This window comes from Heptranchias perlo, chromosome 14 (assembly GCF_035084215.1).
Source record: "Heptranchias perlo isolate sHepPer1 chromosome 14, sHepPer1.hap1, whole genome shotgun sequence".
In the NCBI taxonomy this organism is placed as follows: domain Eukaryota; kingdom Metazoa; phylum Chordata; class Chondrichthyes; order Hexanchiformes; family Hexanchidae; genus Heptranchias; species Heptranchias perlo.
The window spans coordinates 47,035,053-47,049,881 of NC_090338.1; the positions used below are offsets into that span (position 1 = coordinate 47,035,053).

Consider the following 14,829-nt stretch of genomic DNA (forward strand, 5'->3'; position numbering starts at 1 on the left):
CCTTCTTATTATCCCAAGACAAATTGGACTTGATCAAGCCTTCGGTCTTGAGTTGTACTCACTAGAAAAAAGTTGTATGAGAAACTACTACTTACTTTCTAGTACAAACTGTCATGTCTGTATGTCAAATTAAATTAACCTAAGAAAATAAGAAATAGGAGCAGGTGTAGGCCATACAGCCCCTCAAGCCTGCTGCGCCATTCAATAAGATCATGGCTGATCTTCTACCTCAACTCCACTTTCCCTAAGTATCCAAATAGCCATCGATCTCAGTCTTGAATATACTCACCGACTGGGCATCCAAACCCTCTGGGATGGAGAATTTCAAAGATTCACAACCCTCTGAGTGAAGAAATTTTTCCTCATCTCTGTCCTAAATGGCCAACCCCTTATCTTGAGACTATGACCCTTAGTTCTAGACTCTCCAGCTAGGGTAAACAGCCTCTCTGCATTTACCAGTCAAGCCCTCTCAGAATCTTGTATATTTCAATGAGATCACCTCTCATTCTTCTAAACTCCAGAGACTATAGGCCCATTCTACTCAATCTCTCCTCATAAGACAACCCTCTCATTCCAGGAATCAATCTAGTGAACCTTCATTGCATCCCCTCTAAGGCAATTATATCCTTCCTTAAGTAAGGAGACCAAAACTGTACTCAGTACTCCAGGTGTGGTCTCACCAGAGCCCTATATAATTGCAGCAAGATCTCCTTACTCTTATACTCCAACCCCCTTGCAATAAAGACGAACATACCATTTGCCTTCCTAGTTGCTTGCTGTACCTGAATGTTAACTTTCTGTGATTTGTGTACAAGGACACCCAAATCCCTCTGACTACCAACATTTCTTAGTCTCTCACCTTTTAAAAAATATTCTGCTTTTCTATTCTTCCTACCAAAGTGGATAATTTCACATTGCCCCACATTATAATCTATCTGCCACCTTCTCGCCCACTCACATTGCCTGTCTATATCCCTTTGCAGCCTCTTTGTGTCCTCCTCACAGCTTACTTTCCCACCTAGCTTTGCATCGTCAGCAAACTTGGATACATTACACCCAGTCCCCTCATCTAAGTCATTGATGTATATTGTAAACAGCTGAGGCCCAAGCACTGATCCTAGCGGCATCCCACTAGTTACAACCTGCCAACCCAAAAGTGACCTGTTTATTCCTACTCTCCGTTTTCTGTCCATTAACCAATCCTTAATCCACGCTAATATATTACCCCCAATCCCACGAGCCCTAATCATGTGTAACAACTTCTTGCGTGGCACCTTATCAAATGCCCTTTGAAAATCCAAATATACTACATCTACTGGTTCCCCCTTATCTACCCTGCTAGTTACACCCTCAAAAAATTCTAATAGATTTGTCAAACACGATTTCCCTTTCATAAAACCATGTTGACTCTGCCTAATCATATTATGATTTTCCAAGTGTCCTGTTACTACGTCCTTAATAATAGATTCTAGCATTTTCCCTACTACTGATGTCAGGCTAACTGGCCTAAAGTTCCCTGTTTTCTCTCTACCTCTTTTCTTGAATAGCGGGGTTAAATTTAGTACCTTCTAATCCATGGGGACCATTCTAGAATCTAGGAAATTCTGGAAGATCAAAACCAATGCATCCACTATCTCTGCATCCACCTCTTTCAAAACCCTAGGATGTGGACCATCAGGCCCAAGGGATTTGTTGGCTTTTAGTCCAATTAATTTCTCCAGTACTTTTTCTTTACTATTCTTAATTACTTTAAGCTCTTCCCTCTCATTAAGCCTTTGGTTCCCCACTATTTCCAATATGTTTTTTATATCTTCTACTGTGAAGACAGATACAAAATATTTGTTTAACATCTCTGCCATTTCCTTATTCCCCATTATAATTTCTCCATTCTCTGCCTCTAAGGGATCCACATTTACTTTCGCTAATCTCTTCCTTTTTATATACTTGTAGAAGCTCTTACAATCTGTTTTTATATTTCTTGCTAGTTTACTCTCATATTCAATTTTCTTGCTCTTTATCAACTTCTTGGTCATCCTTTGCTGATTTCTAAATCCCTCCCAATCCTCAGGCATACTACTCTTTTTGGCAACATTGTAAGCCTCTTCTTTTAATCTAATACTATCCTTAACTTCTCTAGTTAGCCACAGTTGGATCACTTTTCCCATGGAGTTTATATTCCTCAAGGGACTGTATATTTGTTGAGAATTATGAATTATTTCTTTAAATGTTCACCATTACTTATCTACCGCCATATCTTATAATCTAATTTCCCAATCAACCTTAGCCCCTCATACCTACGTAATTGATTTTGTTTAAATTTAAGACCCTAGTTTCGGACTTAACTATATCACTCTCAAACTCAATATGAAATTCTATCATATTATGATCACTCTTCCTCAGAGGATCTTAATTATAAGATTACTAATTAACTCTGCCTCATTACACAATACTAGATCTAAAATAGCCTGTTCCCCGGTTGGTTCCTCAACATATTGTTCGAGAAAACTGTCTCGAATGCATTCCAGGAACTCATCCTCGAAACTACTTTTGCCAATTTGGTTTGCCCAGTCTATATGAAGATTAAAGCCCCCATGATTATTACATTACTCTTATTCCATGCTCCTCTAATTTCCTAATTTATACTCTGTCCAACACTATAACCAGTTAGAAAATAAGTAGTGTTTCACTTGATCTTTGTCCCTTTGTATTCTGAACAAGCGAGGGGAGAAATCTTACAGCTGTTCATTGTATTTCTTCAAGCATGTATGAAAACAATACATTCAGCACCAGTAGCTAAGGGATTACAATAAAGTCAAAGTTTACACAGCCATAATATTTAAAACATGTATATACTATATAAATATCTGTCAGTTTACATGAACTAAATTTTCTTTTAGAATGTACTAGCTTAGATGCTCTAACACTGCACAATTTAAATTACCATGAAGATAGAGTAATAAAAGGACAATTTTTTATCTTAAAAAATCAAATTAACCAATAATTCACATAATCAACATAAATAGGTGGTAATTTAGTGCTCAAAAAATTCAGATTATCGGATAATTTGAATTAAGTGACTTTAAATTAAAAGTCCCCATAATGCCTTACTTAGATCCATCCAGATCTGGATTTGTGAATAGTTAGTCAGATTAGGTTAAACTGGAGAATTAAGGGCTATTTGCATTTGACAAGTCAGGTGAGATTAGCACCAGTTCCAAACCATTTAGACCTGTACATGAAAATTGGCCCCATAATATCTCCTCCAGAATGAGGAGAATCAAGTGGACTACCAGCAGCACCCAAAGAACACAACACCAGAGCACCATCATTACCACCCTGCCTGGAACATGCACATACAAATACACACACTACACAAGTGTAGCTAATGATGTTGATGATAAAGCACAGGATGAAGCACAGACCACTGATTTTGAAGGGTCTACCGTCAAAGTTACAGTGGACAATTGGGAGAACCCCCACAGAAAGTCTGCCCCATACACAATTAAACATCATCACAACTGAACAAAATTGATGCGTTTTTAATATAACTTACAGTCTCTCATTATTTCATTGAGTGGAAATAAAGGTTAAGTGGTCAAAAGCTAGACAAATCTGCTGTCTCCTGACATTCCCCCAAAGGTACCTGGAAAGTCTCTCCAAAAAATTGAGCGCAGTGGTAGTGCCTGGCAAATAGGTGACTCTTGATGCAGATCTTTGTGAATCGCATGGCATAACTCAGTCAATAGCTTCCCCAATGAGCCTGAGCCACCTCACACTGATGACTCTGTTACAGTTGACCTGCTGTGTAGGTTATAGATTTTGCAAGTTGTGGGCCTCCTATGCCCTCTGTGCTCCCAAGACACCCTATCCTACTCCACTGAGACATACCCACCAATGCTATTAAGCACTGTGATATAACTGTGCTGTTGGGCAGAAAACTCCTCTGAACTATTCACTTCTTTCACTGCTGTGGTGATGATACCAAATCTTTCACCGCATTAATAACTAAGATGCTCCTTAACAAAGTTCTAAAAAGTAAGAATTGGACTTTTGTACTCATTAGTGAACACAGGAATGTCAGGGATAATGAAAGGCTATTGTATCAACGTACCACTACAGCCTGAAGCTCCAAATTCTTTTCACAAATTGATACATAATCTCTTTCCATCTCCATATAGGGTCCAAAACAATTACTTAGTCTATCTGTTAAACAGATATTTTAATTTGTTGTATCTCATACTTTTACAGTTTTATGCAATAACTCATAAGGTAAAATAATAAAATCTTTGCAGTGGATATTAACCTGATTTTTCTAAATCATTTTTTATAATGTGGAACATGAGACCCATGTATCTCAAAAAGCTTATAAAGGTTTTACTTTAACTGGCGAACATAAGAAATAGGAGCAGGAGTAGGCGATACGGCCCCTCGAGCCTGCTCCGCCTTTCAATAAAACCATGGCTGATCGTCTACCTCAGCTCCACTTTTCCGCCCTATCCCCATATTCTTTGATAACCTTAGAGTCCCTTGTTATATTTGCACTCACAAATTTAAGGATGCAATTAATTTTGAAACAGTTGACTATTTTTCTCCAAATATCTGTATTATAGTATTATAGTGCATGTGAAGACCTCAAAATATTCATTATTAATTTCTTCTTGCTGTTGTTTACAAGAGAGCACAAGTCTTAGACTGAGAACCCTGTGCCTTTTGTGATGTGTCACCAGCTGCAATTTGAAAAGAGAGAAAAAATGCACATTAAATGAAGTCAGGTTTGATTCTGTGATACAAATTAGATTGATAGTCCTATAATATTTTAAATTATAGTTTACAAATTGCTCCAAGCACAAGCACAATTCATAAATAGATACATCAGCTCTTGTCAGAAGCCCAAATAATCTGAATTTCAGTTCACAATGAGGTCTCCTCTACATTGGGGAGACCAAATGCAGATTGGGTGATCGCTTTGCTGAGCATCTCCACTCAGCCCGCAAGCATGACCCCGACCTTCCGGTCGCTTGCCATTTTAATTTTCTGTCCCATTTCCACTCTGACCTCTCTGTCCTTGGTCTCCGACACTGTTCCAATGAAGCTCAATGGAAGCGAGAGGAACAGCACCTCATCTTTTGTTTAGGCACTTTACAACCTTCTGAGCTCAACATTGATTTCAATAACTTCAGATCATAACCACTGCTCCCATTTTTGCAGACAGCAGGTTCTGCTAATGGTTCTGCTGTTACCATTTGCAGCTCCTCTAGATCCATCTTTTGGTTCCTTACTTGTCCCATTACCACTCTCCTTGCCTTGCACCATCATCCCTTTTGTCATTTAATCACTCCTGCCCTCCACCCTATAACAGACCTTCCCTTTTGTTCTTTCCTCCCCTCCCCTCCCTCCTGCCCTCCACCCTTTCCCTGGCTCTGTACTTGCTTAAAAACTGTTAAATCTTTAACTTCTTCCAATTCTGATGAAATGTAATCGACCTGAAACGTTAACTCTGTTTCTTTCTCCACAAATGCTGCCTTACTTGCTGAGTATTTCCAGCATTTTCTGTTTTTATTTCAGATTTCCAGCGTCCACAGTATTTTGCTTTTGAAACGATCTGAATTCTTGTTTCCCATTTTCAATTTACTCATCTTTTTAACATGTTACAAGCTGAAATTTTAGCCCTTTTGCCTGGTGGATATGGCGCGGTGACATCCCAAAAATGGTGAGCAATTTTCACCGGGGGCCTACCGCTGGGCGGCTAAACTGGCCTTCGAAGTCAGGCTTGAGGGCTGATTTAAAATGGAAATTGGGACCCTATGATGTCAATGGCACCTGATTGCCATTTATGGACTGATCTAGCCTGAGCATGCATTGTGCACGATCTGACCCGCATCAGGTGGCGGTCCGGCCAAACAGGACCTGACAGCTAAGTTCCGTTTCATTTTTGTGGGAGTGCTCCTCCCAACCCCACAAACCCAGTCTGGGCATCTGCCGCTCCAACTCCCTCCCTTTCCGCCAAACGGTCCACCACCCCCCCCCAACCCCCAGGAACTGTCTTCCTCTGGCCCAAAGGCCAGGCGGGCTGTCCAATATTGCGGTAGCCAGCAGGCTGCTCCAGTGCACTCAGATTTTGGCCACAGCCTGCTGGCCAACCACCCGGATACCCTTCTGGGGGAAGTCCACCCCTAAGTGTCCAATTTGAGACATTTTACAAAGTGCACTGGGTTGTATTTGCACTTCTGTATTTTACATAGCATTACATAGAATTTACAGCACAGAAACAGGCCATTCTGCCCAACTGGTCCATGCCAGTGTTTATGCTCCACACGAGCCTCCTCCCACCCTACTTCATCTACCCATTCAGCGTATCCTTCTATTTTGTGAATCATCTTCAGATGTCTAACCTTGTTTTGCCGCAAGTTCTTCTTCCTTTCGCGTTTTCTCTTCCTCAATGGCTTTCATTTTTTCCTCATACTCAACAGCCAGTGCTTTCCACTCCTTTCTGTTGTTGAGTATGCCAAGGAGCATTGGCTGAATTTCAGAATGAAATCTTGTGAATTCCTAATATAACAGAAAGATTATTATTAGTACAAATAAATATTCACTAACTAATTACACGTTCGCAACATTCAGATTTTGCTCAATTCTAATTAAGATAAATATAATGGACAAAATAACCTGGAGAAAAGTTTTTTTTAAAGTTTTTAAAAATGGCACAGCATTTCTAGATATATGAGGAATGTGGGAATATTTCTAAAATGAGAAACATCTCTATTACCAATAGAATTGGTAGTATACTGGGCTTTTATTATGGACATAGCCTAAGTGCTATTGAAACATTGCACTGAGGACGAGAGAGCCATAAAATCCTGTTGCTGAAATCTTGCCAACAGGAAAGTGACTCTCAATAAACACATTACTTGGTAGGTGGAACCAGTAGCTTTTGATTGACATCTCTTTTGAATAGCTATTGAAATGGAGCATGCATCTGCCCTTCTTTGCACCTTGGCCCTGTCATCTTCAGGACTGGATCTGTCTTTCCCTTTCCCTTTCAAGCACTAGAGGAGCTGTTATATAGGATAATTGTATATGAATTACTTGTAAATCCCCAGCTATTATTTTTTTGTATACTTTGGGCACTTTGACATGTGAAATCTGGTGTGATGGGTTGGGGGGGTGGTGGGGGAGGCAGATTTAGGGTGGCCCGGAACTTCTGCCTGCTCCTTGCCTATGATCCTGACTGTGCCAAAAATTCCGGGATCGAGGTCAGTTAAATGTTTTTGGCGGGTGCCTGTGCTGATTCCAGCATAACTGGGGCACCTGTCTGAAGTGCCACAGTGTTAGTAGGGCTCTGGGAGGCAGAACAAAAATAGTTTACATACTTGGTTTGCTTCGTCTCGCAGTTTCAGCAATCAATCAATCGCCCGCCCCCCCACCCCACCCCCAGCCCTAGGAACACTGGACAATAGGGCCGCACACTCTCCGGATACTTTTCACTTGTGCTGAATGGAAAAGCTTCCATAGGCAAGTATGTATTTCTAATGAATGTGACCTTGTTGGCAAAGTATCTAGGATTATGGGCCTCGCGACAGCAATGAACCTGATATTATTGGGGTGCACATTGGAAATAATGCAGGGTACCACCCTGCACTTCAGATTTTCCCAAAACTGGTGGAAAATAACAGGCTTACAGATTGTATGATGCAGGCTAAAAATTACTAATTAACCCCCTTTCCTTTGTCCGTTTTCTGTCTCTTAAAAAATTGTAATTTTAACATGTATTATATGGTCTGTCTGCATGTTATTGTTTCAGAAAAGAAACACTGAAGCTAAGTGGATTCATTAGCCAAATAATAATACTGGATTTCTCACTGGCGCTTTAAAATAATTTCAAAAATTATAAAAGCCCAGAAGCCGAAGTAATCCTTGTTACCTTGGGCCATTCATAATTAAAAATAGCTTTTAACTGAGAAAGATAACCCATAGATTCCTCTGCTTGCCTCTGGCCTTATAGTGGTACAGTAAAAAGGGAGCTAAAGAGCACGGAACACACAGCTAGTTTATAAGCCTCCACTGCCATTTGATGCTGAGCTGATACAAAAAAAGATAAAAGGTATCTTCACAGGTAATCAGAACTATTAATCAAAAATACATTTCAAAAGGCCCCTCAGAATTCTGACAAGCAATTCGCATGGCTTCAGGAAGAAGCAAAACAGCAAGCCTCACAAAAGCCCCTTACGGGACAATTGCAAACTTCATAGACTGTAAATATAAGCAGGTGACAGTCTGGTGATCAGTATTAATTATTTTTATTGATTGGGTGGATTTGACATCTATTACCCTTTGTTAGGCAATATTATGTCTAACTCAATCCTAAATGACGCATGTGTCTGCCGAAACAACCAAACTATTTTCTCTTAGTGAGGGGTTGCCTATAGGCAATCAGCATAAACAGAGATGAATCCTTTCCTTTTAAGAGCTGTGGACCATTTTGTGTATTCCACAACTTCCTTCATACAGAAAAACACAGCCAACATTCCCAGAAACCATTTTAAAATCGTCCCAATATTGGCAAACTATAAATTTTTACTGAAAGAAGTTATGTAAGGGCAAATTTTGTTAAACCCCACTAAGTCAGCAGAGCCTTACATGCAGTCAGAACATACGGAATAATCACAGACATGTGTGTCTGCGATTATCCGATATGGGCTGGCTCTGTCTGAGCTCACACCTGCAGTGTAGGGCCTTGAAAAATGTACCTACAATTTAATTTAGACTGTATCATTTAGAGATTCATATGATCTGAAACAGGATGGATGGGTCTGTCACAAGTAAACTTTCAATTAAAGTTTTCTATCCAGATCCTAAGAAAGATTGTATAAAGTGTGATCTCCTTTGGAGAAAATATTTTCCAGTTTACTATTGAAGAAGTAATCTTCTGCAAACTTGCCACCTTGGATTTTCCAGCCAGAAAGATTTTCATGTGTGACATACTCAACAAACTGCCATTAAACTGTGCAGGATTTGCCACATTCCGGGTCCTGGAAATTGATTCAGGTGTTCAACCCAAATAGAATTTCAATACTGATAATGATCATGCTCAGCTGTTCACTGCACTGGAATATAGCTGCAGGACAATTTGGGATATCAGCTTGTAAATTTCAATCTAGATATGCAACGGTACAGTAAGAAAACTGTGAAAACCTTACCAAAAAGCACATCGGTCAAAATAGACATACGAGCAAACAAAAAGGGTGAGAAGAGAGCATCAGGCCAATCAGTATCACGCTGTCCATTAAAAGGTGCAGCCTCATGCGCCACACTGCCCAATCACTAGTAACACTAACTCCTGGGGAAAGCAAATACATATGACGCTCGACTCGTCGATCGACAGTTATGACGGGCCACAGCGAAAAATCGCATAGACCTCCTCAGAAGACAAACACGGGACACAACCAACAGAGTACCCTTCGTCGTCCAGTACTTCCCCGGAGCAGAGAAACTACGGCATATTCTTCGCAGCCTTCAACATGTCATCGATGATGACGAACACCTCGCTAAGGCCATCCCCACGCCTCCACTACTCGCCTTCAAACAGCCACTTAACCTCAAACAGACCATCGTTCGCAGCAAATTACCCAGTTTTCAGGAGAACAGCGTCCACGACACCACACAACCCTGCCACGGCAACCTCTGCAAGACATGCCAGATCATCGACACAGATACCACCATCACACGAGAGGACACCACCCACCAGGTACATGGTTCATACTCCTGTGACTCGGCCAACGTTGTCTACCTCATACGTTGCAGGAAAGGATACCCCGAAGCATGGTACATCGGCGAGACCATGCAGACACTGTGACAACGGATGAACGGACACCGCGCAACAATCGCCAGACAGGAGGGTTCCCTCCCAGTCGGGGAACACTTCAGCAGTCAAGGACATTCAGCCTCCGATCTTCGGGTAAGCGTTCTCCAAGGCGGCCTTCGAGACACACGACAATGCAAAATCATCGAGCAGAAATTGATAGCCAAGTTCCGCACCCATGAGGACAGCCTCAACCGGGATCTTGGGTTCATGTTACGCTACATGTAACCCTACCTGACGTAGAGTCATCCAGACTCAAGTCGTAGTTGGCTTGTTCTCCATACACAGATGCAGCCGGACCTGCTGCGATTTCCAGCGAAAAAAAGTTATCTGTTTTTAATACAACTGGTCATTCTCTCTCTCTCTCTCTTTCTGGTCTCTCTCTCTCTCTCTGTCTTTCTCATTTGACCCCTTGTGACCCCACCTCAGTATTATTGGATGTAATGTTTCCCTGACTAACCTGTCTGAACACCATTCACTCCTTTGATTGCTGTGATTATCTCTCTGCCGAGGTGTGATAAAGGGCAGTTAGAAAGATTATCTGTAATCACCAGGCATTGTTCTCTGACTATATATGCTGTGCCTTTATGCAATTCTTCACTCACCTGACGAAGGAGCATAGCTCCGAAAGCTTGTGATTTCAAATAAAGCTGTTGGACTATAACCTGGTGTTGTGCGACTCCTTACATTAGAAAACAAAAAGCCTGGGACCAATTTCAGGACAAACTGCAAAATTCCTCTGCACGCTCCAGGAGACCATGGTTACCATGATGCATCTCTGGACATCCTTAACTACCCCCTCTCTCTTCCCCCTCTCCCTCAAGCCCCAGAATATGTCCTTAGACTGTACAGGACTGGAAAAGACCATTTCCATCCATTGCACTGGTCCCAAAGATCACAGACTTTATTTTGAAACCTATTTCTCATACACCTCGATTGCCTTTTCCAACAAAAAATATCTCCATCATCCTCCTGAAATTTATAACATACTTCACTTCCACTGCCTTCTTGGATAGAATATTCCACATAATCACATATTCCCCACTCTCTGCATGAAGAAATTATATTTTAACTATGCATCCACCTTAAGCTTGAATCCATTTTGCCTTATTCTGGAGCTTAATATTGAACATCTTTTTGGGGTCCGATGAATTAGGAAACAAGGTCATAAAAAACTCTTGTTCTGAGAGAATTTTCATACTTACATTTAGGATATTAAATTCCTAAATTTTAAATAATATTTCAATAATAGTGCTTTATAGTGAAGCTGTTCTTAAGTATTTTACTGCCTATATTCTTACCTTGTATACAAATGTGCACACAAAATCAATGAAACCAACTTGAAGTTTTGGAAGTTCAGCAGCCTTGTTTCTGTCCATCATAGGCTAGAAGAGTCATGGAGAGACAAAGTAATATTTTTAATAACCAGAAACACTGTACAGTTCAAAATGTGTTCATTCTGATATTTGCCTATCACTTTTATCAAGTTCAACTTGGAATACATTTTATATTGTTTATTGAATTACAACCTGCAAATACCGTTAACAAAAAAGCACTGTAGTTTTTAGGAGAATAACTTGAACCTATTATTTTGTTTTAAAGTTTCTGTGCTTCAAGTCATTGACCCATCCCTATCAGTACTTACAATAGGTTGCTGTTCTAATACAGTTCGTTCCAAGTCACCCTGTTCCCAGAATTCAGCTGCTACAGAAAGAGCTACCTTGAATGGAAGGGAAAGATGTCAGTTCTGGGACACGTAACAGTGTAACAACAGAGAATTGGCTGCCATCAATTTTAATGTAGTAATATAGGCCTTCTCAAAATTGTAACGCATTTTGACAACCTGTAAGAAATTTTGTTCAGTTCATCTATTCAGTGACTGGCTATTATTGCAATCATGGAGTCACTGGAGGTGATAACTGACTGATCTCACTTCATCCAGTCATCCAAGGAAGTGTCTGGCCATGCTAGTCAATGATTACCATGGAGATATGGCATTCATTGGGAATGGGAAAAATGTCTCCAGTAATTCAACAGACATCAATTAAAGAGAAATTGGGGTAGTGGATCATGTTTAGATTCCTACCCTTTATTGTTTTAGGATAATGGTTTCCCTGGAGATGGGGAGCTAGAAACTCAGAGTCGGAGTACTTCTGCCTATGGCTTTTCTGATTGGGAAGCTTTCCGTGGGAGGATTATTCACTTGTCATGCTATCTAGAGGAGAACAGGAACAACATAAATATTTTTAATGTGCTTTCTGCCTCTACCACATGACTGGACCCTTCTTCTGAATCTTTATATACCCTTGGCTGCATTTTGCATATTGCATTTTGTTTCACAGCAGACCTCCATTTTTGCATTTTTTTGTTTTTTGAATAGCCTATAGTTAACTGGTTTATCCCTTTCTTCCTTCTTGAAGAGGTGTTAACTTAGCAACCCTCCAGTTATCTGGCACAATTTCCATATCTAGGGATGCTTGAAAGATTGTTGTCAAAGCCTCATCCCAAGGCCACAATCCCAATCTATATCTTACTTGAAACCACTTTCTGGATTGCTGCAACATGCTGCATCACAGAGTGATGGGACGTTGGTCTCTGCCTACGATTACCACACAGAGAACTCCAGTCACTGCCATTGTGCCCATTACTAAATAAGACTGATCGAAATGAATAGGTACAGTTGATGTTGAGCTATTTTTACAATTCTAATTGATAACATTTTAATCAACACCTTATCAAATTATCCACCTAAATTTAAAGAAAGAGAGTAATGCAGGAATAAAACTAAAAATTATATATTTTTTTACCTTGCTCTGTACCTCCCAAGGTTTTGTGATGGCAGATAAGTCACACGCTGTCATCATCATGGCCCTAAATTAATGATGCACAGGATGATATAGAGATAAGAAATTAAACTCAGTACTATAACCACAATAATAATTAGTACTATAATTATAAGTAACCATAGTATCATAACTACTGCAAGCATCTTGGGTGGAAACATAGCATAAGTAACTAACTTGAAAATTCTCAAGCCAAGACTTTTCTGAATTGTATAGGCTTATTTAAAGCTGGGTTTTTCAGCAAATTTTAATGTCCAATTGCAGGTTTGACATTTCAAAGAGATTCCATTAAAAATTTTTTAAAAGGGCTTACATGATAATCTCTTTCCTGGTTGTTTGCAGTATCATAAACTGCACCCATTCTTCAGTGCTTTCATATGTTTCAGACAGGTCAACTATCTTTTGAAACATTGTTCTCTTTCTGTCATGTAATAGAAATATTAATAGGACACTATTTGATTATTGAATTTCAAGCCAATAGAGTTTACATTTAATTATTTCTAAGAAAATGATATAAAATCTCAATGAGTTTTTATTAATATAATATTTGAAAAACGTACTTGAAATAAAGTGCCAAGTCTGTAGCAATGATGGCAATGTCCATCAGATGTAATACATGTTCATACTGTCTTCTGTTGAGATTTTGGAAGATATTTAAATCCTTTCAAAAATCAAACACACCACTAAGTAAAACATGAGGCAGAATCAGCACCATCTACTACATTACAGTAACAAACACGTGTAAAAGAAAACTATTTCAGAACACATTATTAACTCTTTTCAACATTTACTTTAATCTACGGTCTAATTTTTTCCAGATTATTCTCTTCTATGGTATCTCCAGCCATATGTTTCCTATGGCAACAGGATTGGAGAATGACTTGGTTCCGTGTTTCAGGAAATGCTAGTCTTGAGCCAGCTGTTAAGAAGCGTGCAGAGTACCCTGGTGACATGCACGCTCTGATTTCCCATACCTTCCTCCAGGAAGTACCTACTCAGAGTCTCCCATAGCAACGTGACAGAGATTGGGAACAATTCCAGGTGGGAGATTGAACCTGTGTCCTACTAATCAGTCAGACTGCATTGGTGTTACAAAGAATTGTGCCATCTGACAATGATGTCCTTTTTAAAAATAAATTATTTTTTGTGCACATCAAGTTGAAAGATGTCAATGCTGCATACCTCTTCTGAATGTGGTAGCAACATTGAGCACTTCCAGATTAGGTACAGTATATGGGTCAGAGACTCTAAAATTGTGCCGTAGCTCTAGCAACAGATGATTACCAGTTACTCAATCAATAATGGGGGGCGGTAATTTTATGTTAATTCTCTCAGCAGTAAAATTAGGGGATCTGATCAGCAGACTGTTTTACAGCCCGTCCTATTTCACTATCCATTGACTTCAATGGAAGTGGACAGGGTGTAAAACAGGCAGCCAATCCGAACCAATCAGTTTCCCGTCAGGCATGTTATGTTAAAATTATCCCCAATATTTTTATTTCCCACATCAATCGTTCAATTAGCATCCCACAAACTCTTCTAGTACCCAGAATAATCACTATGAGACTAATGCTAGCCCTGCTAAATGTTCTAGGGTCATAAAGTCATAGAATTTTACAGCACAGAGAAGGCCATTTGGCCCATCCTGCTTGTGCTTCCTCTCTGAAAGAGATCTCCACTTTGTCCCATCACCATACACTTTTCCCACACACTTAATTTTTTTCTTTTTCACATATTTATTTACATCCTTTTTAAACGTTATTGTGGATTCTGTTTCCACCACAGTTTCCGGAACAGTGGTGATGATCTTAAAGTTAGACCCCCTAGTTACTGACTCACCATCCAGTGGAAATAGTTTTTCCCTATTTATCCTCTCAAAACTCTTTATAATTTTGAAGTTTCATGGTGCACAACTGGGTCACTCTACAATACTTGGTACTATAATGCATCTGGATCCATCTAGAACAAAACTTCCAAAAGAGTTGCTTTTTTAAGTTCTGATGCTGCACAGTAGTGGCATACCAATAGTTCTGTGGTATACCAATTTAGTTATGCTACAAGTTTGCTTCTAGCATCTAGCCAAATTCAGAGCCATTTCAATATAAGTGTAGTATGAGTGGATTATCA

At 39.8% G+C, this 14,829-nt stretch overlaps 1 protein-coding gene across 1 annotated transcript in view; it reads right to left on the minus strand.

Annotated features, from left to right (window-relative positions):
• Window positions 1-4,668: 4,668 nt before the first annotated feature.
• The window catches only part of pde6a (phosphodiesterase 6A, cGMP-specific, rod, alpha), a 49,130-nt gene continuing 38,969 nt past the window's right edge, over window positions 4,669-14,829 (minus strand). Inside the window, exons 16-22 of the mRNA XM_067995842.1 lie at window positions 13,263-13,363; window positions 13,016-13,123; window positions 12,667-12,730; window positions 11,505-11,579; window positions 11,161-11,244; window positions 6,393-6,549; window positions 4,669-4,727 (exon numbers count right to left, since the gene is read on the minus strand). Coding sequence (XP_067851943.1) covers window positions 4,669-4,727; window positions 6,393-6,549; window positions 11,161-11,244; window positions 11,505-11,579; window positions 12,667-12,730; window positions 13,016-13,123; window positions 13,263-13,363 — 648 coding nt within the window. The remainder of the gene's footprint in view (window positions 4,728-6,392; window positions 6,550-11,160; window positions 11,245-11,504; window positions 11,580-12,666; window positions 12,731-13,015; window positions 13,124-13,262; window positions 13,364-14,829) is intronic.